The sequence below is a fragment of the Megascapheus bottae genome, chromosome 6 (genome assembly GCF_031878675.1).
Source record: "Megascapheus bottae isolate mThoBot1 chromosome 6, mThoBot2.hap1, whole genome shotgun sequence".
Classification (NCBI taxonomy): Eukaryota; Metazoa; Chordata; class Mammalia; order Rodentia; family Geomyidae; genus Megascapheus; species Megascapheus bottae.
In genome coordinates, this window is record NC_143514.1 from 78,553,285 (window position 1) to 78,575,066 (window position 21,782).

Genomic DNA, 21,782 nt, shown 5'->3' on the forward strand with positions numbered 1-21,782 from the left:
TCAGGCCAACCAATTTGAAAATGACTTTATACTTACACTAGTGAGTTTAATTTCTCACATTCATTCTTTAGCACTAGAAAAAAAGTTTCCTCTATTTCATCCACAAAGGTTACATGTGTGCCTTGTAAGTTCACAACAAAGTTGTACCACCCTTAAAGACTGGATAGGACATGTTTCAGACTATACAGTACCTGTATATTTTATCAGTTTGAAAATAAATTCTTGGTGAAAACTTCAATAAGTAACAACCAGACAATTTAAAAATCAAGAAATAAGTAATTTCTGGAAGAACAACTGAAAAACAGATTCTACCTTCAAATTACCTATTGGAATGAAAGAAAAATAGAGGTGGGGGTGACTGCTTTTAAAAATTACATAAAACACAATGCTCCTAGAAAAGCTCTTAACATTTCCTGAAGGAAACTACTCAGTATTTTCCTTAATTTAAGATTGCATATTTGAAGAAAATCTAGTCAGTAAAACAAAATGAGCAATCCTGACTTTCCAGAATCCAAGCACCACAATCAACAAAATTATGTTAGTTTCCTCTCCTATCTTACCCTTTCCCCACCACTTGCAAGTTCAATCCCTGGAGAATTTTAGTGATTAAGTAAACACACAGGATTCCAGCAAAAAATGGAGCATGAGAGTCTTAACAGTACAACCCAACCTGATGGATGACTACTTTCATAATACTGCAGGGGAAGTTTAAACCAACCAGAGGAAAAAATGTGAAGGTTGGGTGAGCGGGGGGGCCCAGCCAGCAGCAGCCTGGAAAAGGAAGCTCCCAGTTTGTAAAAAAAAAAAAAAAAAAAAAGGCAGGGAAAAGTCAGTAGAATCACAGGAAATTCCTTGTACCCAGGTTGCCACTGCTTTTAAGCCAATCTTATTAAACAAATAAAAATTCTTACAACCTCAGTTAAGATTTGTATGGCTCCTCTCAGAAAGGAAAACAAGAGTTTATAAAGTCGTTTTTTCCCATTTACTTTCTGTTCAATCTCTGCTACAGGGGAAAAAAAAAAAGCTAAGTTTTTCAAAAGGGAAGAAAAATAGGAAAAGGTATAAAGAAAGAGAGGAATAGCAGATGTCATTGTCTGGTAAAATCACTGCCATTTCCCTGAAATCCTCTAAATGGTTAAAGGACACACTTTGCCACACAGGACAGCATCTATGTGTCTGTAAGCCATCTCCCCGAGACAAAGGTATGATCCATTAACTTACACAACGGAAGGGTCCCACACATTTGGGATTCCCAACACTGTGATTCTTCAGATTTCCCGAGGCGCCCAGACACACACAGGCAGAGACACACGCGCCTCTTTCCTGGGAGCTAAAGCTTTTCCCTGAATCCCCGTAAGAAAGAACAGCAAAGAACGCTCGAAAATCAAGTGGAGTTCCGAATGCAGAAAGACGGCACGGCAAGAAAGGAGACCATGACCAGAGACTCTGCGGGAGTCATCCCATGCTTGGAAAATGTCATCCCCACTCCCTCTTCAAACCCAGAGCTCTGAGGCAATGCCCTCCCCGATCACGGCGCCGAGGAGTTGCCAACTAACCCCAGGAGGCATCTGCCCTCCACCCCGCGACGTCCTCACCTCGTCAGCGCTCAGCTCCTCCATCGCTTGCCTCTTAATGGTGAAAGGCGTCGGGGAGAGAGAGGTCCTCCGGCTCTCGAGACCAGGGCGGGAGCAGGGAGGCTGGAAGGTGTCTGTCTAGCAGGCGGTCTGGTCCCCCGAACGGGGGAGGTTTCAGAATTGCATAGTCAGAGGTTAAAAAAAAGAAAGAAGAAGAACACGAGGCACCGGATGGCCGGGGCTTCGCCCGCTCCCAGCGCCCCGGAGACTCCCGCAGCTGCCGGGGCCCCGGGCAGCCCCCTCGGGCCGCCGCCGCCGCCGCTCACAGCCCGCCGCGTCCCGGGTTACCCCGACCCGGCAGCGCCGCCCCGCACTCGTCTCCGGCCCCCGACGTGCTGGGTCGCCCCGGCGGAGGCGCGGCGCCGGCCTGAGCCTCGGCACAGCCCGCTTCCCTTGCTAGCCTCAGCCCCCGGCGGGAACAGCCCGGACGGCGAGAGGATGCCCGAAGGGAAGACGACCTCCCCGCCGCTCCGGCAGAGCTCGGCGCGGTCCGTGGAGCCCCTCCCCTCTACGAGCAGTCCGGACACGCCCCTCCTCCACGTTGGAGCCCGGGGAGGGGGAGGGGAGGGTGGCACTGGCGAAGCTATCGCTGGAAGCGTAAGTCCTCCTACCCCTCCACCCCTACTCTTACCCCCTCGCCCCACCAAGTATTATTCATCAAAACAACAGGGCGGCCATCTTTGAAAGGGATCACGTGACCCCGAGGAGGAGGCGGGGCTCCTGGCTCCTGGACGCGATAGCCAATAGGCAACGGGCGTTGCTCCGCCGATTTCCTCTTTCCTGCGTCCTTTCCCCGCCCTCGGCTCCTCCCCTCCCACGCAGCGGCGTCGTGCGGCGCAGGGGGGGGGCGCGAAAGGGACTGCCTTGGGCGGGGGGCGGGGTGGGGCGTTGCCGGGGCGTTGTCGTGGCGACCGCGAGAGGGCAGTGGGCGGGGCCCTGGGCGCAGGTAGGGTAACCCTGGGAAGGACCGCGCCATCCCGTGCGAGGCGCCTGCAGGGGGCGCTGGCTCGCGGCCTGGGCTCCCGCGGCGCCTCGGTTGTTCCCAGGAACGGAGAGCAGCGGTGGGTCGGTGCTTCTGCGCTCTGCTGATTGCTCTTAGGCTGCAAAACGGCTGCGGCCCTCCGCACCACCCGCCCCCAGGAAACCCCAGGGCAGAAAATTAACACAGGAATTTCAAACATTGCATTTTACTTAGACATTTTTTTTTATAAAAATGAATATGGGTAAAATTTGAAGGTATAGTGGGTGAGAGACAGAAATAGCTGCTGACTATGAGCAGCATTTGAAAAATCAAGCTTGAAGCTGAACGTGAATAAATATTTTAGAATACACTGAGCCGAGTTAACTCTGCCTTGAAACTACAGAGTCTGCCATAGAGAATGACTGTCTTGGATGGTTTGCTGAGCCATAATCTTGTTTTTGAGACAACCTTGCTATCTACCCCAGGCTGGCCTTGAACTTGCTGTTGCAACCTGTAGTGGCTTGCCATTTCATGTCCTCTCAGCCTCCTGAATTCGAAGATTACAGGCATGTGCCACCACAGTGGGCAACCAAACCATAATCTTCACATTTTCATTCCAGTATGAAAAGAGTTAAAATGTATTTGCTGCATGCCTAAAATAGGAATCGGACTAGTAGATATGCTTGGAATTTGTGAGTAAAATTAAACCACTGCTGGCTTTGCATGTTATCTGCTTTCCAGGAAAGGAATTCTCTGCAAGCCAGAATGTGGACTCCTGGTATCATTAATGTTAATTGTTAATACCCACATTTCTTTTTACAAGTCATTTTATGTGCCATGAAATCTCATGCCATACAATTCTTCCAATTCAAGTGGACAGTTGTTAGAAACATACAAGCCTCTGGGGTCAGAAAATAAATAACATTCAGGAGATAGAGATTTTAGTTCAAGCACTTTACTTCTGTACAGAATGGTACTCCGCCACTGGGCACACTGGGCAGGGTGGTCTCCTTACATTTTTGGTTTTTGTTTTGGGTTTTTTTTCTGTTTTGGGTTTTTTGTTTTTTTGTTTTGTGGATTATGGGGCTTGAGCTCCTTAGCTCAAAGCTACCACCCTACCCTTGAGCCAAGTGCACTTCCCATTTTCTAGAGTTTAATTGGAGATAAGAGTCTCAGCTCCTTTTGTGACTGGGCCAGCTTTGAACCTTGATCCTCAAATCTCAGCCTGCTGATTAGCTAGGATAACAGGCATGAGCCCCCCACCCAGCCTGCTTAAGTTTTTATCCTAACCCCAGGGATAATGAATCTTCACCTTGTTGCTAAGGTGTCAAATTCACAATTTTATTTATTTACTTATTTATACTAAAAAAAAAAAAGGCTAGAAAGTACTCTAACCACTAAAGGTCCTTACTAGAAGGAAGAGGGTGGTAAAGCCAGAGGCAAGTTCTCACTCAATGGGTGGGGGCTGGGAGGGAGGTTATTCTTTAACTCCATTGGTAGAGACTCACACCCCTCACATCACTAGCTGATTACAAACAACACCAGCAATAGTTACACTTAAATCAAGAAGCGCATAATTTCAGGAAATATCAGGACTGAGACACATCAGTACAGAATAACAACTGGTTACAAGATGTCAACATTTTAATTGGACAGAGAAGATTGCTTTTCCTCATAGTGGTTTTAAGGGAGCCACACCATCATGGCTAATTCCAAAACATTTTCATTGTTTCCCCCTAAAGTCTTATCACTTACCCATAAACCTTCACACCCTCATCTCTTCACCTCCCACCACTAGTCTGCCTTCTGTTTTTAGGTTTGCAGGTTTGAGACATTCCTCATCAGAGAAATCATAAATCATGTGTCTTTTTGTGTCAGCTTTCTTTCACTTCGCCTTCAAGTGTTTTCAAGGTTCATATTGAAAGAGCGATTCCCATTCTGCATTGCCGAGGTGCAGAGATACCAGGCAAGCACCAAAGACAGACTCGAGGACTCCAGCAGGGGACTCTACCTAAGCCTAGCTGTAAATATTACATTGTGGGCCCAATGGGGAAGCCCCCACATCCCTTGACCCAATGGCTTTTGCATTAACTTCTGCCCCCCCTTGCTTAGACCCCATAAAACCCTAGCTCCTGTCCCAGCTGACATACTACCTCCAATCCTGTGGGAAGGTCTGTGCCCCTCCCTGTTCCTCAATAAACAGTCTCCCCTGTTGATGATTCCTTTTCTGTTCTCCATTTTCCTAACACACATTGTCATACATATGAGTAGTTTACTTCTTTAATTACAAACAATATCCATTTCATAGGTATAATGTTTTATCAATTTGTAGTTTGCAGATAGGTGGGCCTTTTCTTTCTTCCTTTCTTTCTTTCTTTCTTTCTTTCTTTTTTTTTTTTTTTTTTTTTTGCTAGGTCGTGGGGCTCAAACTCTGGGCCTGAATGCTTTCCCTGAGCTCTTCAGCTCAAGGCTACTGCCCTATCCCTTGAGCCACAGCCCTACTTCCCATTTTCTAGTGGTGAATTGGAAATGAGAGTCTCTCAGTCTTTAGTGTCCGGACTGGCTTTGAACCAGGATCCTCAGATCTCAGCCTCCTGAGTAGCTAGGATTACAGGTGTCAGCCATGGTGCCCAGCTTTTTTTTTTTTTAAATCAGTCCTGGGGGGCTTGAACTCAGGGCCTGACCACTGTCCTTGGGCTTTCTCAAGGCTAGCGCTCTACCACTTGAGCCACAGCACTACTTCTGGCTTTTTCTATGCATGTGGTATTGAGGAATTGAACCCCGGTCTTTGTGCATGCTAGGCAAGCACTCACCATTAGGCCATGCTCCCAGCCCCGAGTGGGCCATTTCTACCTTTTAGCTTTTCTGAATAATGTTGCAACATACAACTTTTTGTGGTATCATAGTTTCATTTCTCTTGGGCATATTTCTAGGAGGGAAATTGCTAGTTTTCATGCAGCTGTTTAGTTTTACATTCCCACCAGCAATGTATGTGGCTTCCAAATTCTCCACATTTTTATCAGCAGTTGTTACTGTCAATCATTTTTATTAGAGCCATATAGAACATTTAGAATAATATTCAATGATATTCAACACTGTTCATTGTGCTGGGAGATAAGAATGCTGGGACCACATGAAACAGCTAGGACAGACGGAACAACAGTCAATAACCTGACTTCTAGAATTAGATAGGTTTCAAGTAAATTACCAATCTCCAATTTTCATCTTTTTTTTTTTTTGTCAGTGGTGGGGCTTGAACTCTGGGTCTGGGCACTGTCCCTGGGCTCTACCACTTTGAGCCACAGTGCCACTTCCACTTTTCTGTTGGTCAATTGGAGATAAGAGACTCACAGACTTTCCTGCCCAGGCTGGGTTTGAAGCGGGATCCTCAGATCCCAGCCTCCTGAGTGGCTAGGATGACGGGCGTGAGCCACTGGTGCCCGCTTCTTTCAACTTTTTAGTCTACAATCTGGACAATAAAGGTAACTTTACACTACTATTAGCCTTGCCATAAGTTACACTTTCACTGCAATAAGAGGAAGCCCAAGGCAAACTGGCTTAGGTTGTAAAGGAGTGTATTTGAAGGAAAAGTAGAGAGAATAAACAAAAATTCTTTCACTCAAGAAGCTGGAGGTGAAGCTTAATGTAGCTCCTATGCTTATTTATGAGGTCATAGGCAGCAGAGAATGGTTTTTGGAAACAGACCTCCCCTCCCTTCAATTAAAAAAAAAAATCGGGGCCAGGAGTTTGGCCTAGTGGTAGAGTGCTTGCCTAGCATGCAAGAAGACCCGGGTTCGATTCCACAGTACCACATACATAGCAAAAAGCCGGAAGTGGTGCTGAGGCTCAAGTGGTAGAGCTCTAGCCTTGAGAAAGTCCAAGGACAGTGCTCAGGCCCTGAGCTCAAGCCTGGGACTGGCAAAAAAAAAAAAAAAAAATCCTGAACTCTAATTGACCCAAATGTGCTCACAGTACTTGTCTTTAAGCCAATCAGTTATGGATGTAGAAATTAGGATGATAAGCCAATCAGGGCCCACTACTTGGCCAATCCACTTCAATCATATGGCTGGGACAAAAAGGGAAGAGAAGAGAGAAGCCTGGGGCCAGCAACAGTATCTTCTCTCATCAGTCATCCTCAAAGTGCTGAGTCCACATCTCACCCTGAGGAAAAATAAAGGTTTACTATAATTTTATAATTGGCAATTCTCTTACTCTCACTCTGGCTCTCTTTATTTTTTGATAGTCATGGGGCTTGAACACAGTGCTTGGACACTATCACTGAGCTATTTTTGCTCTACTACTTTGCATTAACTTCTGCCCCTGTGCCCCCCACCTTTTTTTTTTTGCTCTACCACTTTGAACCACAGTACTATTTCTTGTTTTCTGGTTGTTAATTGGAAACAAAAATCTCACAGACTTTCCTGTCTGAACTGGCTTTGAACCATGATCCTCAGATCTCAGCCTCCTGAGTAGCTAGGATTACAGGCGTGAGCCACCAGCACCAGGCCAGTGGACAATTCTTTTTTTTTTTTTTTTTTGTGGGTCATGGGGCTTGAACTCTGGGCTTGGGTGCTGTCCTGGAGCTCTTCTGCTCAAAGCCACCCTCCTACCCCTTGGCCTGGGCACTGTCCCTGAGCTCTTCGGCTTTAGGCTTACCATTCTACCCCTTGAGCCATAGCTCCACTTCTAGTGATTAATTGGAGATAAGAGTCTCACAGTCTTTAGTGCTGGGTTGGCTCCTGAGTAGCTAGGATTACAGGCGTGAGCCACTATCCCTGGCTGACAATTCTCAATGTTTGTTGTTGTTGTTAGTTTTGTTTTGCAGCACTGGAGTTCAGCATGGGGCTTCCCACATATAGTTGTATACACAGCCCTGAGAATGTTCTTCCTTGATGTTCAAAATAAAAGGAGAGGACCACATAAAAGGAGAAAAACGGTAACACATAGTCAGCAACAAGACTCACCACACTAAAATTATTTCATTGAATGTATCAACTATGTCATAGAGCAAAATATGGCACAGAGGGGCCCGGGAGTTTGGCCTAGCGGTTAAAGTGCTTGACTAGCATGCACAAAGACCCGGGTTCGATTCCTCGGTATCCCACATACACAACCAAACTGGAAAAGTGGCAGAGACGAGACTGCGACGGCGACAGAGAGCGAAAGAAGCGAGCTGAGCTGAAGTGAACAGAGCCCAACCGAGTGGTGGCCTGAGCGAGCGGGGCCGGAGCGAGCGGGGCCGGAGCGTGCGGGAGCGAGCCGAGCCAGAGCCAGCGAGGCCGGAGCGAGCGGGGCCAGAGCGAGCAGAGCCAGGAGCGAGCGGGGCCAGAAAGAGAAAGGGGCCAAAAAAAAAAAAAAAAAAATATGGCACAGATTCCCTGGTCTCAACTTCTTCCTCTTTATTATATTGACTCCATGACCTTAGGTAAGTTATTATCTTGAAATAAGGAGACTGGGTCTAAGCAACAGGGCCTTGTTCTCATAGGCATCCTGGTGCCTTGCTTGGTAGAGGGGGCTTTTCACCAGGCTCTGAAAAGCCAAGAAGTGAGAGAGAATATTCGTTGCTGTCATGTTATTTAGCCTTAGTAGAGCTTTTGCTACGGAGAATGCTGGTCCTTGATTATCTCCCTACATGGTTTGACTCGCTCACCTCTGCGTATAACTTCTTTTTTTTTTTTGCCAGTCCTGGGCTTGAGCTCAGGGCCTGAGCACTGTCCTTGGACTTTCTCAAGGCTAGAGCTCTACCACTTGAGCCTCAGCACCACTTCCGGCTTTTTTCTATGTATGTGGTACCAAGGAATCGAACCCGGGTCTTCATGCATGCTAGGCAGGCACTTTAACCACTAGGCCAAACTCCTGGCCCTGCGTATAACTTCTTATATGGAAATTTTGAAGCATATTCCCCATATGTAGAAAGTTTAAGCTGACCTCTGAGCTACTTCCCTAAATGGGAAGTATTTCTATTGGATTTCTATTGGATTTGCATCTTCACCCCAAATATGTGGTTTTGTCTTGGCAAGCTCTGTACAAGTTCTGTACTGGGCTGCAGGTGTTTGAGACAGGAGTCTGCCTGCAGTCACTGGCTCTAATCAAGACTCCCAATTTGACCTCAAAATGTGGCCTCTCTGTTTCTTGCTGGAATTGTACCATGCAACATCTTTGTGACTCTGACATAAAACTGGGATGAAGATAGTAACTGTTAGGGGCTGGGACTTTGGCCTAGTGGTAGAGTGCTAACCTAGCATGCACAAAGACCTGGGTTCATTTCCTCGGTCCCAGATACACAGAAAAAGCCAGAAATGGTGCTATGGCTCAAGAGGTAGAGCTCTAGCCTTGAGAAAGCCCAAGGACAGTGCTCAGGCCCTGAGATCAAGCCCAAAAATTGGCAAAAAAAATTGATAGCTGTTTCATCAGGAGTGGGTGAGTCACAGCTGTAATCCTAGCTAAAAGGAGGCTGAGATCTGAGGATCACAATCAAAAACTGAAAAAGCTGAGGCATAGCACAAGGCATTGAAATCACATACAATAAAGAAATAGAAGGGACTCAAACTTTTCTGCCTGGTGATCTGATTACACCTGTAATCCTTTCATTCCCAACTTCCAGGTTACAGGGTTAGCTGGGATGAGTCACCTGCTTTCAAGCATTACTATTTAAAAAAAAATCACAATTTCACAAAATCTAAGAACTAGAACTTTCTTTTCTTGTTAATAAGCTAACAACAAAGATGGAGCCAGGGCCTTCCTTTCTTCTCCTGCAGAGGGATCCTGTGACAGTCCCTAGCTCCATTCATTTTCTGTCTCCTTCCTCATCACAGCTGGGCAGATTGGAATTCTCCCTATTGCTGGAAACCTGAATCCTTCCATACCTTCCTTCTACTTCCCAGGGAGGCAGAACCTCCCCTTCAATGGGCTTTTTTTTTTTTTTTTTTAACATCACAGGTGCTTTCTCAGGAGGCCAGGCAGGAGGATGGCCCAGATTAACTTTAGGAAATGACTAGCCTCTAGGCTAACCCTGGGGCCCTCCATGTGGCGAGTACTGCCCAGGCAAGTCCAGCAGCTTCTCCTGGGTGAACACTTCAATCAGAGCTGCCTGTGACCTGGACAGTGTGGAGGTGTAATGCCCAGAAACTTGAAGCCCCCCGGAAGGATCACCAGAGACCAAAGATCAATGCAAATTGTAATAAGTCATTTATTGACGAGCTCGAGCACGGATCTCTGCTCACTGATAGGCGAGTGCAGACCAGAGGCCATGAGCACAAAATTACAGCACCTTTAATACATTCTTTGGTAGGGGGAAGGTCCCAGCAAGCATTGGCAACAAATCAATACGCCGTGCAGGAAATTCATAGCACGATCCCATTAAATGATTGGCGTGATACAAAGCGGGAGGAGGGTCGTGACTGTTAGGGTCCGTGATCAAAGGAGGGGTCCCTTCAGTGACTAATCATTGGTCGGTTTAGTGAGCTGTCGTGCTTTGAACTGATTGGCTACTGGGTGAAGGGAAAGGCCCAATATGGGATCAGTGGAGAAAGACCCGACAAGGGGCCAGACGCGGACAGGCTAACAGCCTTGTGCCTAGTTCCCTGGCCCTCGCAAGTCTGACCTTGTAATTCATGCTCCAGATCCGGGAGTGTCTGGGACCCAGGGGCGAGTGTGTGGTTGTAGATTAGCCACGAGAACAGCAGTTACATTTCTCAGGGTTTTAGCAAGCGGGTATACAGAAGCAGAAAGTCAAGTTAAGAAAATACAAGTATAAAAATACAAATGGCTAACATAGGTTTATAGAAAATATATAGATATGTTCTATGCTCCTCAGAGGTAGGAATGGGAAGGAAAAACCTGGAGACAGGAAAGGGGGGACATTGTGCAACCCACTGGCAGTGGCTCACACCTGTAATCCTGGCTACTCAGGAAGCTGAAATCTGAGGATCACCATTTGAAGCTAGCCTGGGCAGAAAAGTTCATGAGAATCTTATCTCCAACAAACTACTCAGAAAAAGTTGGAAGTGACTCTGTGGCTGAAGTGGTAAAGTAGTAGCCTTGAGCAAAAAGAGGCTCAGGAACAATGCTTAGGCCCTGAGTTCAAGACCCATGATTAGCAAAAAATGAAAACAAAAAGAGAAAGAGAGAGAGAGAGAGAGAGAGAGAGAGAGAAAGAGAGATCCTCTTTATCTGACCTATGCAATGGTAACCCCTCTGTACATCACTTTAATAGTAACTTTTATTTTTGAGGGGCGGTGGTCATGGGGCTCAAACTCTGGGCCTGGGCACTCTCCCTGAGTTCTTCAACTAAAGGCTACCACCCTACCCCTTGAGATTCAGCCCCATTCCTGTTTTCTAATGATTAATTAGAGATAAGGGTTGGACATTCATAGCTGGGCACAGTGGCTCACGCCTATAATCCTAGCTATTCCAGATGCTGAGATCTGAGGATCAAGGATCAAAGCCAGCCCTGGCATAAAAGGACATGAGACTCTCCAATTAACCTCTAGAAAATGGGGAGTGGGCCTTGGCTCAAGGATAGGGTGGTAGCCTTGAGCCGAAAAGCTCAAGGACAATGCTCAGGCCCAGGGTTAGGACAGTAGCCTTGAACTGAAAAGCTCAGGGATAGCGCCCAGGCTGAGTTCAAGACCTATGACTGCCCCCACCCCCCAAAAAAAGAACAGAGCTGGGAATGTTGGTTAGTGGTAGAGTACTTGCCTAGAATGCATGAAGTCCTGGGTTACATTCCTCAGTACCACATAATAACAGAAAAAGCCAGAAGTGGCACTGAGGCTCAAGTGGTAGAGTGTTAGCCTTAAGCAAAAGAAGCTTAGGGACAGTGCCAGGGCCCTGAGTTCAAGCCCAAGACTGCCTCCCCCTAAAAAGAAGGAAGAAAGAAAGAAAAGAAAAAGAAAGAAGAGAATAATAAAGACATATTTAAAATAAAAGAAACTGCCTGTGGTTATAAGTCCTCTCCTCTCCCCCCAGCTCCCCTGTAGAGGCTGAACCCCACAAAAGCCAGCCTCTCCCTGGCAAAAAGAAAAAGAGAAGGGAAGATGAGGAAGAGAGGAAGGAGAAGAAGGAGAAGAAGAAGAAGGAGGAGGAGGAGGAGGAGGAGGAGGAGGAGGAGGAGGAGGAGGAGTTGTTGCATAGACTTTCTGCTAGAGTTCCAGAGTTCTTCCTTCTGCTCTTGGAAGTATTTGGCTAAACCAGGCACAGGTGGCTTACCTAGCATCCTACTACGGATGGGGGTTCAAAGTCAGCCCCAGCAGGAAAGTCCTTGAAAAACTGGCCCCTACACTATCTTCCCAGAAGCATGTGGATGCCAGGTAAAACTCCAGGTATGCAAGGACGGACATGTCTGACCCAGGCCCAGCAATTCAACCAAAGACTCGCCCTAAACATTCCATTGTGGGCCTCGCCTGTAGGGAACTCTGAGGCCAAGCAGTGAAATCAGTAAAGGGTTAAGAGGTTAGAAGACTCAGAGTGCTGAGAACTGGACCCAGAAAAGGTCAAACAGTCAAGGCAAGACAGATATATAACTTACGATCCTAAGTGTGTCTAAGTTAGAGCTGTTTAGACACTAATAACCTGACTCCTTCTACTCCCTATGTATACAAACTATACCTCATGGTAATGGTTGCATCTGTCAGGTAGACTGGTACCCTATTTTCTGCCCATACCTGTGGTCACCTCCACAGCCCTAATAGCCTTTTTGATCATCTCTGTCTCCATGTTCAGACCTCCTCCCTCCAAAAGTTGCTTGTTGAGATCAAGTCCGGCCTGTTTTGTTTCCTCCTCCCTTTTCCTAACACTTGAGATCTTATCTCCAAATAATCACTCAAAAAAGCCAGAAGTGGAACAGTGGCTTGAGCAAAAAAAAAAAACAAAAAACTAAACTAAAAGGCAGCACCCAGGCCCTGAGTTCAAGCCCCAGGACTAGCAAACATGCATACACACACCCTATTTGGCTCTGCGCTCTTGCAGGGATAAGCATCTCCAAATCAAGGAGGAAGGCTTTGGAACTAACCCTTTTTTGGTGGTGGTGGTGGTGGTGGTGTTGGTGGTCATGGAGCTTGAACTCTGGGTCTAGGCACTGTCCCTGAGCTCTTCAGCTCAAGGCTACCATGTTACCCCTTGAGCCACAGTGCCTCTTCTGGTTTTCTGGTAGTTAATTGGAGATAGAAGTCTCACAGACTTTAGTGCCAGGGCTGGCTTTGAACCGTGATCCTTATAGCTCAGTCTCCTGAGTAACTAGGATTACAGGCATGAGCCAACACACCTGGCTTTATTTTATTTATTTTACTTATTTATTTATTTTTTGGTGGGTCATGGGGCTTGAATTCAGCCTGGGGAAGGGCCTGGGCTTTATTTTACTTATTTATTTTTTTGGTGGGTCAGGGGGTTAAACTCAGCCTGGGGGGACCTGGGCATTGTCTTTGAGCTCTTCAGCTCAAGGCTCCCACCCTACCCTTGAGCCAAGTCCCACTTCCCATTTTCTACAGGTTAATTGGAGATAAAAAGTCTCAGGTCCTGTGTCCCCTCTTGATCCCCAGATCTCAGCCTCTTGAGTAGCTAGGATTACAGGCGTGAGCCACCTTACCCAGCTTTTTTTTTTTAATTTGGAGAGAGGATAGGGACAGTAGGACTTGAACTCAAGTGCTGTTATATAGCTTTTTCCTCCCCTTAAGACTATTATTCTACTATTTGAACTTGAACCACAGCTTCACTTGTAGCTTTTTGTACATTAGAACTAAGAGTCTCTTGAAATTTTCTTTTCTTTCTTTCCTTCTTTTTTTTTTTTTTTTTTTTTTTTTTTGCCAGTCCTAGGCTTGGGCTTTGGGCCTGAGCACTGTCCTTGGACTTTCTCTTGAGTTTTTATCCTTGGTAGAGCTCGACCACTTGAGCCACAGTGCCACTTCTGTCTTTTTTCCATATATGTGGTACCAAAGAATCAAACCCAGATCTTCTTGCATGCTAGGCAAGCATTCTACCACTAGGCCAAACTCCCAGCCCCTCTCTTAAACTTTTCTCCCTCAGATGGCTTCAAACCTCCATCCTCAAATCTCAGCTAGGATGAGAGCCACCGCCCCCACCCAGTTCAAGATGTTTTCTGATGGCACCTCTTCACTTAGGGACCTCTGTGATACTTCAGTGACACCATCTCCATCCCACAAGTGATGGCTACCCCTCCAAAACTGTCACCATCACCACTGCTTACCCTGCTCCTTTCCTCACCTTCCACACTGGCATTTCAGGTGGAAATTCTGTTTTGTTCACTGTGTGCCTTATGTTTTCAAAACCTTAATAAGACAAGGCACCATGGGAAATTTACAAGAAAAAATCAGAGTCACTGGATAGCTTTATTGAAGGAGAATTTTTTTCTTACAATGCTGTGTGACCTCTCTTCAACTGGAAGCTCTGTCACCAAACCACGATAAACACATGTGCATTCTGCAACATCATTTGGCATTAAGCCACAAATGTGCCGTGCTGCTTGGTGTGGATCAGGCTCTCTGGAATGTCTGTTTGCACACCTGGCCTGCACAAAACATTTCCTGGGACAAGGGGAGTACAGGATGGATAAGTTGGCTTGTGGTCTATTTTGACTCTTGACAGTGTGTGTGTGTGTATAGGTTCTGGAGCTTGAACTCAGGTTCTGTCTTAAGTGAACCCAGGGCTTCACGCATGGGCACTCTACCACTAGGCCGTGCTCCTGTTCCCCTCGTGGATGTCTAATTGGAGATAAGAGTCTCAGGACTTTCCTGCCTGGGGATGGCTTTGAACTGAAATTTGCAGATCTTAGCCTCATACTTTAGATAATATTACAGGCCATCCCAAGTCTATTGACGTGTGCGCGTGCGTGCGTGTGTGTGTGTGTGTGTGTGTGTGTGTGTGTGTGTGTGTGTGTGTGTGTGTGTGTGTGATGGTCCTAGGGCTTGAACTCAGTGCATGAATGCTGTCCCTGAGCTTTTATTTTATTTTATTTTATTTTTGCCAGTCTAGGACTTGAGCTCAGGGCCTGCACACTGTCCTCATTTCTCAAGGCTAGAACTCTACCACTTGGGCTTTTTTCTGGCTTTTTTCTATTTATGTGGTACTGAGGAATTGAACCTGGGTCTTCATGCATGCTAGGCAAGCACTTTAACCACTAGGCCAAACTCCCAGTCCGTGAATGCTGTCCCTGAACTTTTATTTTATTTTATTTTATTTTGTGCCCTACTACCTGAGCCACAGTTCCACTTCCAGCATTTTGGGTACTTAATTGGAGATAAGAGTCTCACAAGGGGGGCCGGGAGTTTGGCCTAGTGGTAGAGTACTTGCCTAGCATGCACGACGACCTGGGTTTGATTCTTTGGTACAACATACAAAGAAAAAACTGGAAGTGGTACTGTGGAACAAGTGGTAGAGCGTTAGCCTTGAGAAAGTCCAAGGGCAGTGCTCAGGCCCTGAGTTCAAGCCCCAGGACTGGAAAAATAGTTTAAAAAAAAAAAAAGACTCTCACACACTTTCCTGCCCAGGCTGGCTTCAAATCACCATCTTCAGGTCTCAGCCTCACAAGTAGCCAGAATTAAAGTATTGATATATCAGTCCCTGGGCACCGTCCCTGAGCTCTTCAGCTCAAGGCTACTGCCCTACCCCTTGAGCCACAACACCACTCCTGGTTTTGTAGAGGTTAATTGGAGATAAGAGTGTCTTGGTCTTTAGTGCCTGGGCTGGCTTTGAACCTTGATCCCTAGATCTCAGCCTCCTGAGTAGCTAAGATTACAGGAATGGGCCACTGTGCCCGGCCTGGCTCACTTTTATGTGGGGCTTGAACTCAGAACCCGGGCACTGTCTCTTAGCTTTTTCACTCTAGGCTGGTGTTCCACCACTTGAGCTACAGTTTCCTTGTCAGCTTTCTGCTGATTAAAGAGTGTTATGGAGTTTTCTGCCTGGGTTGGCTTTGAATCTTTGTGTGTGGGGGGGGGGGTCATGGGGCTTGAACTCTGCCTGGGCACTGTCCTGAGCTCTTCAGCTCAAGGCTACCGCCCTACCCTTGTGCCAAGCCCCTCTTCCCCTTTTCTAGAGGTTAACTGGAGATAAGAGTCCCAAGACTTGGTAGTGCCCAGGCTGGCTTTGAACCTTGATCCTCAGATCTCAGCCACCTGAGTAGTTAGGATTGCAGATGTGAGCCACCAAAGCCTGGTGACTCTAGACATTTCTAGCACCATATATATGGAGTTTTCTCCTTCTAACACCAGATGCTTCTTTTTTTTTTTTTTTGGTCAGTCCTGGGCTTGAACTCAGGGCCTGAGCACTGTCCTTGGATCTTCTCAAGGTTAGAGCTCTAACACTTGAGCTTCAGCACCATTTCTGGCTGTTTTCTATGGTACCAAGGAATCGAACCTGGGTCTTTGTGCATGCTAGGCAAGCACTCTACCACTAGGCCAAATTCCCGGCCCCCAGATGCTTCTTTTTATTTGTTTGTTCCAGTACTGGTGCTGAAACTCAGGACCTACACCCTTTCTTAGCTTTTTAACTCAAGACTGGCACTCTACCACTTGAGCCACAATTCCACTTCCGGCTTTCTGGGGGATGACTGGAGGGAGGTGAGAATCTCGGAGAGTTTTCTTCCTGGGCTGACTTTGAACCTCATTCCTCAGATTTTAGTCTCCTGAGTAGCTAGGATAATAGGTATGATTCACTGATACCTGGCTACTTCTTTCTTCCCCCCCTCCTTCTCTCTGTCTCTCTCTGTCTCTGTCTCTCTCCTTCTCCCTCTACCTCTCTCTCTGTTGTGGGGCTTGAACTTAGAGCCTGGGCACCGTCCTTAAGTTTTTTCACTCAAGGTTAACTCAAGGTACCACTTTGAGCTACAGTACTGCTTCTGGTTTTCTGATAACTGGAGAAAAGAGTCACATGGGGGCTTGGAGTGCGGCCTAGTGGTAGTTTGCCTAACATGCATGAAGCCCTGGGTTTGATTCCATGGTACTACATACACAGAAAAAGCTGGAAGTGGTACTGTGACTCAAGTGGTAAGAGTGCTAGCCTTGAGAAAGCTCACAGACCTGAGTTCAAGCCCCATGGACTGTCTTCCCAGGCTGACTTTGAACCACAATCCTCAGATCTCAGCTTCCTGAGTAGCAAGGATTATAGGTGTGAGCCAAGGTGCCAGCTTTTCTTCTAGTGACAGCCAGGTGCCGAAGCCTTGAGCCTTAAGCTAGAAAGCCAAATGAGAGGGTGAGGCTCTAAATCCAAGGCCATTTCTGACAACAAAACAAAGCAAAGCAAATCAAAACATGGCCCTACCGTGTATGCATGCGTGCGTGTGTGCATGCGTGCATGTGTGTGTGTGCTGCTTGTCCTGGGGCTTGAATTCAGGGCCTGTCCCTTAGCTCCTTGGTTGCTCCAGACTAGCATTCTTCCACTTGAACCACAGCTCTACTCCCAGCTTTTTTTTTTTTTTTTTTTTTTTAGTAATTCAATAGAAATAACAATTAACAATCTCCCAAACTTTCCTGCCTGGACTCTGGCCTGGCTTTGAACCACAATCCTCAGGTCTCAGCTTCCTATGTAGCTAGAATTACAGGCATGAGCCATAGGCGCCCAGCTTTTTTCCCCTTAATATTATGTTGTTATCCCCAAATAAAAGCATAATGTGGCAGGTACCAGATGGAGTCTCTCCCCTTCGATCCAATGGTGACAGCCTCGGTTCTTCTTCTCCCCCTTCTGCACACAGGCGAGCGTCTCATTGTCCCAGGTAACCAAGCTCTGCATTGAGGAGGAAAGGAATGGCTCTTTGACAGGATCCTCAGCTACTCTCCACTAGAAGCCAGATGCTGGTGGCTCATGCCTGTTTTCCTAACTGCTTAGAAGGCTCAAATTTGAGAGTTGAGATTCAAAGCCAGTGTGGTCAGAAAAGTCTGTGGGACTCAAATCTTCAATGAACCAGTAAAGTATAAAGTGAAGATATAGATCAAGTGTTAGTACAAAAGCCTTGGGTAAAAAAGCCAAGGTATATTGCCCTGGTCCTGAGTTCAAGTCCTAGTACCAATACACACACAAAAATATTAGCCACTAGAATGTATGTCAATTTAAACATTCAAAATTAGGAGCCTATGTTATTTTAATATGTATTTTTGCTCTTTTTTTGTAGTACAGGGGATTGAGTCCAGAGCCTTACGTTTCTTTTCTTTCTATCTTTCTTTCTTTCTTTCTTTTTTTGTAGGTCACGGGGCTTGAACTCTGGGCCTAGGCACCACCCTATCCCTTGAGCCACAGCCCACCTCCCATTTTCTAGTGGTTAATTGTAGATAAGAGTCTCACAGACTCTTATCACTGACTCTGCCTGGGCTGGCTTTGAACCAAGATCCTCAGGTCTCAACCTCCTGAGTACCTAGAACTTACAGGCCTGAGTCACAGGCACCATGGCCCATGAGCTTACCTTACCTTGCATTTTCTGTTGTCCAGGCCTTTATTGTCTTCCTCAAATTCCTCTCCAACTTTGCATTGGACAAAGTAGTCCCTGTGTTGTACCCGAATTCCTAGAACCCCGAAAAGACCACCAGAGGCCACAGTCAAAGCTAAAAAGCAAGGGTTGTATTTACGAGTCTAGACTCAGGCCTCAGCATACCCGTATCCGGCAACGCTGAAAGGCCCTGAGCAAGAACTTTACACAGCTTTTATAGGAGAATTACAATTACCTGATTGGCTATTTGATAACTCAAACCACTGGTCGAATCAGAGCTCAGGTGTCTAACCACTGAGCACCAAGCTGTTGCCACCTGGGGTTCAAGTACATGGGCCCTAAGCAAAGGGGGAGGGGGTCATTCCCAGAACATGGGACAATCTTGGCACAACACCTGAGGCTGCTGTATGTGTAGATGGTGAAGGAAGCCCCATTTTGTTCATTCACCTTCTGTGGTTTAAGCAGTTTGGCTATCGTATGAGTTGCGAAGTCGATGCCTGGAGTAATTATTAATTAAATATGCATTCATGTGACATGTAAAAGTTGAGAATTTGAGAGCCGTACAAAGTATCACTTGTGATCGCTAGAGTTTCTTTTGCAACTTCATTGGCACCATAGTGAAAGCTGCCCTGGCAGATGTCCAGCCAGAGACCGAGGAAAAGTCGAGGTGGTTTTCATGAGAGTCATTGTTCTGGCCATGCCTTAGGCTATGGGTTTAAAGCTGACCATGGTGAAGCAATTCTGGAAAGCTACAGAAAAGAACAGGGGACAGAGAAGACAAGGAGACATGGCTCAGACCCCCAACCTAACAATCCTAACTTGGCCTTTTTCTCCTCCATATATTTGTACTTTTAATTAAGATAGCATTGAGGGCCGAGGCAGTAGTTCAGTGACAGAGCACATACCTAGCATACTATTTGGTACGTGTGTGTGTGTGTGTGTGTGTGTGTGTGTGTGTACTGGGGTTTGAACTCACAGCCTGAGTGCTGTCCCTTAGCTTTTTCACTCAAGACTGACGCCCTACCAACTTGAGCTATAGCTCTACTTCCAGCTTTTTGCTAGTTAAGTAGAGATAGGAGTCTTATGGAGTTTTCTGCCTGAGCTGGCTATAAACCAGGATCCTCAGATCTCATTTTCCCTAGTAGCTAGGATTGTAGGTATGAACCACCAAATACCTGGCCTTTTTTGTTTTGGTGAGGGGTCAGTTGTGGGGACTGAACTCTGGACCTAGGCACTATTTCTGAGCTTTTGTGTTCAAAGTTCGTGCTCTACCACTTTGAGCCATAGCTCTACTTCCAGTTTTCTGGTAGCAAATTAGAGATAAAAGTCTCAAGGAATTTCTTTCCCAGGCTAGCTTCAAACTGTGATCCTCAGATCTCAACCCCCTGAGTAGCTAAGAATACAGGTGTGCGCCACTGCGCCTGGCGTCACCCACCTATTCTTAGTCTACTTTAAGTAGACCTTGCTTTCCTTCATGAATATGTGACATAATATAAAATAATTATTTGGATTTAATATCTTTCTGGAACCAGAACCAAATATACAGACAAAGGGCCGGGAGTTTGGCCTAGTGGTTAAAGTGCTTGCCTAGCATGCATGAAGACCCGGGTTGGATTCCTCGGTACCACATACATAGAAAAAAGCCGGAAGTGGTGCGGAGGCTCAAGTGGTAGAGCTCTAGCCTTGAGAAAGTCCAAGGACAGTGCTCAGGCCCTGAGCTCAAGCCCAGGACTGGCAAAAAAAAAAAAAAAAATACGGACAAGAAGTGGGAGAGAATATAATTAAATGGCTTCACCATGCATGATCCTCACACCTAAAACCCACATTCAAGAGGCTGATGAGAGGTGAAACAATAGTTTGAGGCCAGAAAAAATATCAAACAGAACATATGAAAAGGCTAGACTGTGTTTTCATTTTGTTTTGTTTTTGCCTGTCAGGGCTTGAACTCTGGGCCTGGGCACTGTCCCTGAGCTCTTCAGCTCAAGACAATCACTTGAGCCACAGGGCTACCTCCAGTTTTTATGGACTTTTGTGCCTGGGCTGGCTTTTTGAATCAGGATCTTCAGATCTCAGCCTCTTGAGTAGATAGGATGACAGTCGTGAGCCACCGGGCAGCCTTAGACCTTGCTGTGAATGGACAAGAGGGACTGACTTAGCTAGAGAAAGTGGAAATTTCCATACCAGGAATTAGGGAGAGAACTGGCTGGAAGAACTCCTCACAGTCTCAGTGTCCTTAGAAACAACTCTACAGCCACAGAACTGTGCATTTCTACTGGTTAGTGGGAAAATGTGAATTATCCTCTATTTGCCTTTGTTTTTTTCTTGTGCTGAGGCTGAACCTAGGTTCTCACCCAAGCTCTACCATAGAGCCCCCCCTCAACCTCCTCTCCTACCCCTCTTCCCCATTTTAAAGAAAATCATGCCAGACAACTTCCTTTTCAATTTCAGTTGGAAAGCTGAAGCCAGTGTCACTAAATCAGGAGATGGAGCCAGAGCAAGCCTTATACCTCAACTCCTCCATGGCTTGTCAAAAACTCCTAGGGACAGTGAGTGCCACCAGGCAGGGACATTAAAATCCAGGACAGAAAGAGGCTCAAGGTGGGACAAGCACAGCACCCAAGGGCAGCACTATGCCTGGATGGCAGAAAACACACTCACTCGCCCTTCTGGGAAATGAGGGCACTGATCAGAGTCTCACGCTGTCCCCCTCCTCCAGGTTTCCAGGCAGCCACCCAGCCCCACTACCATGCAGGCACCAGGTCCACCCCAAGAGCTAATTGGGTCCCCACACAGGTAGGGGAGTTGGGGCTTAGGGCCCAGGGGCCCAGGAGCCTTCACTCCCAAGGGAAGCAAGCCAGGGATATCTCGAGATTTCAAGATTTCTGACTCTGGGGACTCTTGCGGTTTAGTTCTGACCTCTGTGGGACAGTCACTGTCCCAAACAAGGCAGATTTGGGTGACAAAGGCCCTGGCTCTCTGCTTTGTCCTGCTGGATCTCCATGCCACCCCCCTCCAGTGCCCCCTCTTCAGGTGGCTGGCCCTCCTTCCCCACCCCAGCCCTGCTCCCCTAGTGCCATAGATGGGACTGACCTTGGCAGGGAGAGAGAGAAACCGGGAATGGACAAGGAGACAGAGGCTCTTAAGGGCTTGGGGGATGAAGGGGGCATGGAAGGGAAGGCACAGCTCAGGCAGAGTAGACAGCTAAAAGGACTAAGGGATAAACAGGTGGATGGGTAGAGGGAGGAGATAAGGAAGGACCCATGAGAATGGGGAGTGGGGACAAACAAGTCAGGCTGTCTTCCCTTACCCAAGACCTGCAGCCAAGGCCTGGAGCCCCATCCAAGGTCCCCTGGTGGCCCAGACCCCTCCTGTCCTACCTAGGGCAGAATGTAGCCCTCGAAGTTGTCACTGCTGAGCAGGTTCCAAGTGCCACTGAGGTCTGTGGGCATGGTTGGGGATCACAGGTGAACACGCATGCCTGTGCTCATCTACAAGTGGGGTGGGGGCAGGGTGGAGCTGAGGGGTGGGGTGGGTGAGAGCTCTGGACCCTCCCTCTTGGAACTTCTCCCTCCTAGCTTCTATTCCATGTGCTCCTGGCTCTGCTCTGCCCCTTGGTCCCTTCTCCCTCCCTCCCAGCCCTTGGCAAGTTTGACTTTCCCTTGGGGCTCTCTCCTTCCTCTCCTTTTTCTTTTAAACACAGCTGAACCTCAGCCTCACCCCCACCCCCACCCCCTTCCACATATTAACCACCAAT

General features: G+C 47.1%; 2 protein-coding genes across 2 annotated transcripts in view; both read right to left on the reverse strand.

Annotated features, from left to right (window-relative positions):
- Ube4b (ubiquitination factor E4B) overlaps nt 1-1,885 on the reverse strand; it is a 97,002-nt gene extending 95,117 nt beyond the window's left edge. Inside the window, exon 1 of the mRNA XM_090335859.1 lies at nt 1,596-1,885. Coding sequence (XP_090191985.1) covers nt 1,596-1,619 — 24 coding nt within the window. The 5' untranslated portion in view covers nt 1,620-1,885. The remainder of the gene's footprint in view (nt 1-1,595) is intronic.
- Nucleotides 1,886-14,084: 12,199 nt separating this feature from the next.
- Rbp7 (retinol binding protein 7) lies at nt 14,085-21,477 on the reverse strand. Its single transcript, XM_090333925.1, has 6 exons — nt 21,413-21,477; nt 18,934-18,941; nt 18,423-18,525; nt 18,010-18,085; nt 17,230-17,331; nt 14,085-14,135 (listed from the first exon to the last, which is right to left on the reverse strand). The coding sequence occupies exons 1-6, from the start codon at nt 21,475-21,477 to the stop codon at nt 14,085-14,087; spliced, it is 405 nt and encodes a 134-aa protein (XP_090190051.1).
- Between the last annotated feature and the right edge of the window lie 305 nt (nt 21,478-21,782).

Excerpts from the sequence above, each read along its gene's own strand:
- Rbp7 (XM_090333925.1), bottom strand. The coding sequence starts at position 21,477 with ATGCCCACAGACCTCAGTGGCACTTGGAACCTGCTCAGCAGTGACAAC. Across the intron at positions 17,332-18,009 it reads TGGACAACAGAAAATGCAAG|AGCTTGGTTACCTGGGACAA; the intron begins GTAAGGTAAGCT and ends TCCTCAATGCAG. Across the intron at positions 14,136-17,229 it reads AAGGGGAGAGACTCCATCTG|GAAATGTTTTGTGCAGGCCA; the intron begins GTACCTGCCACA and ends CCCTTGTCCCAG.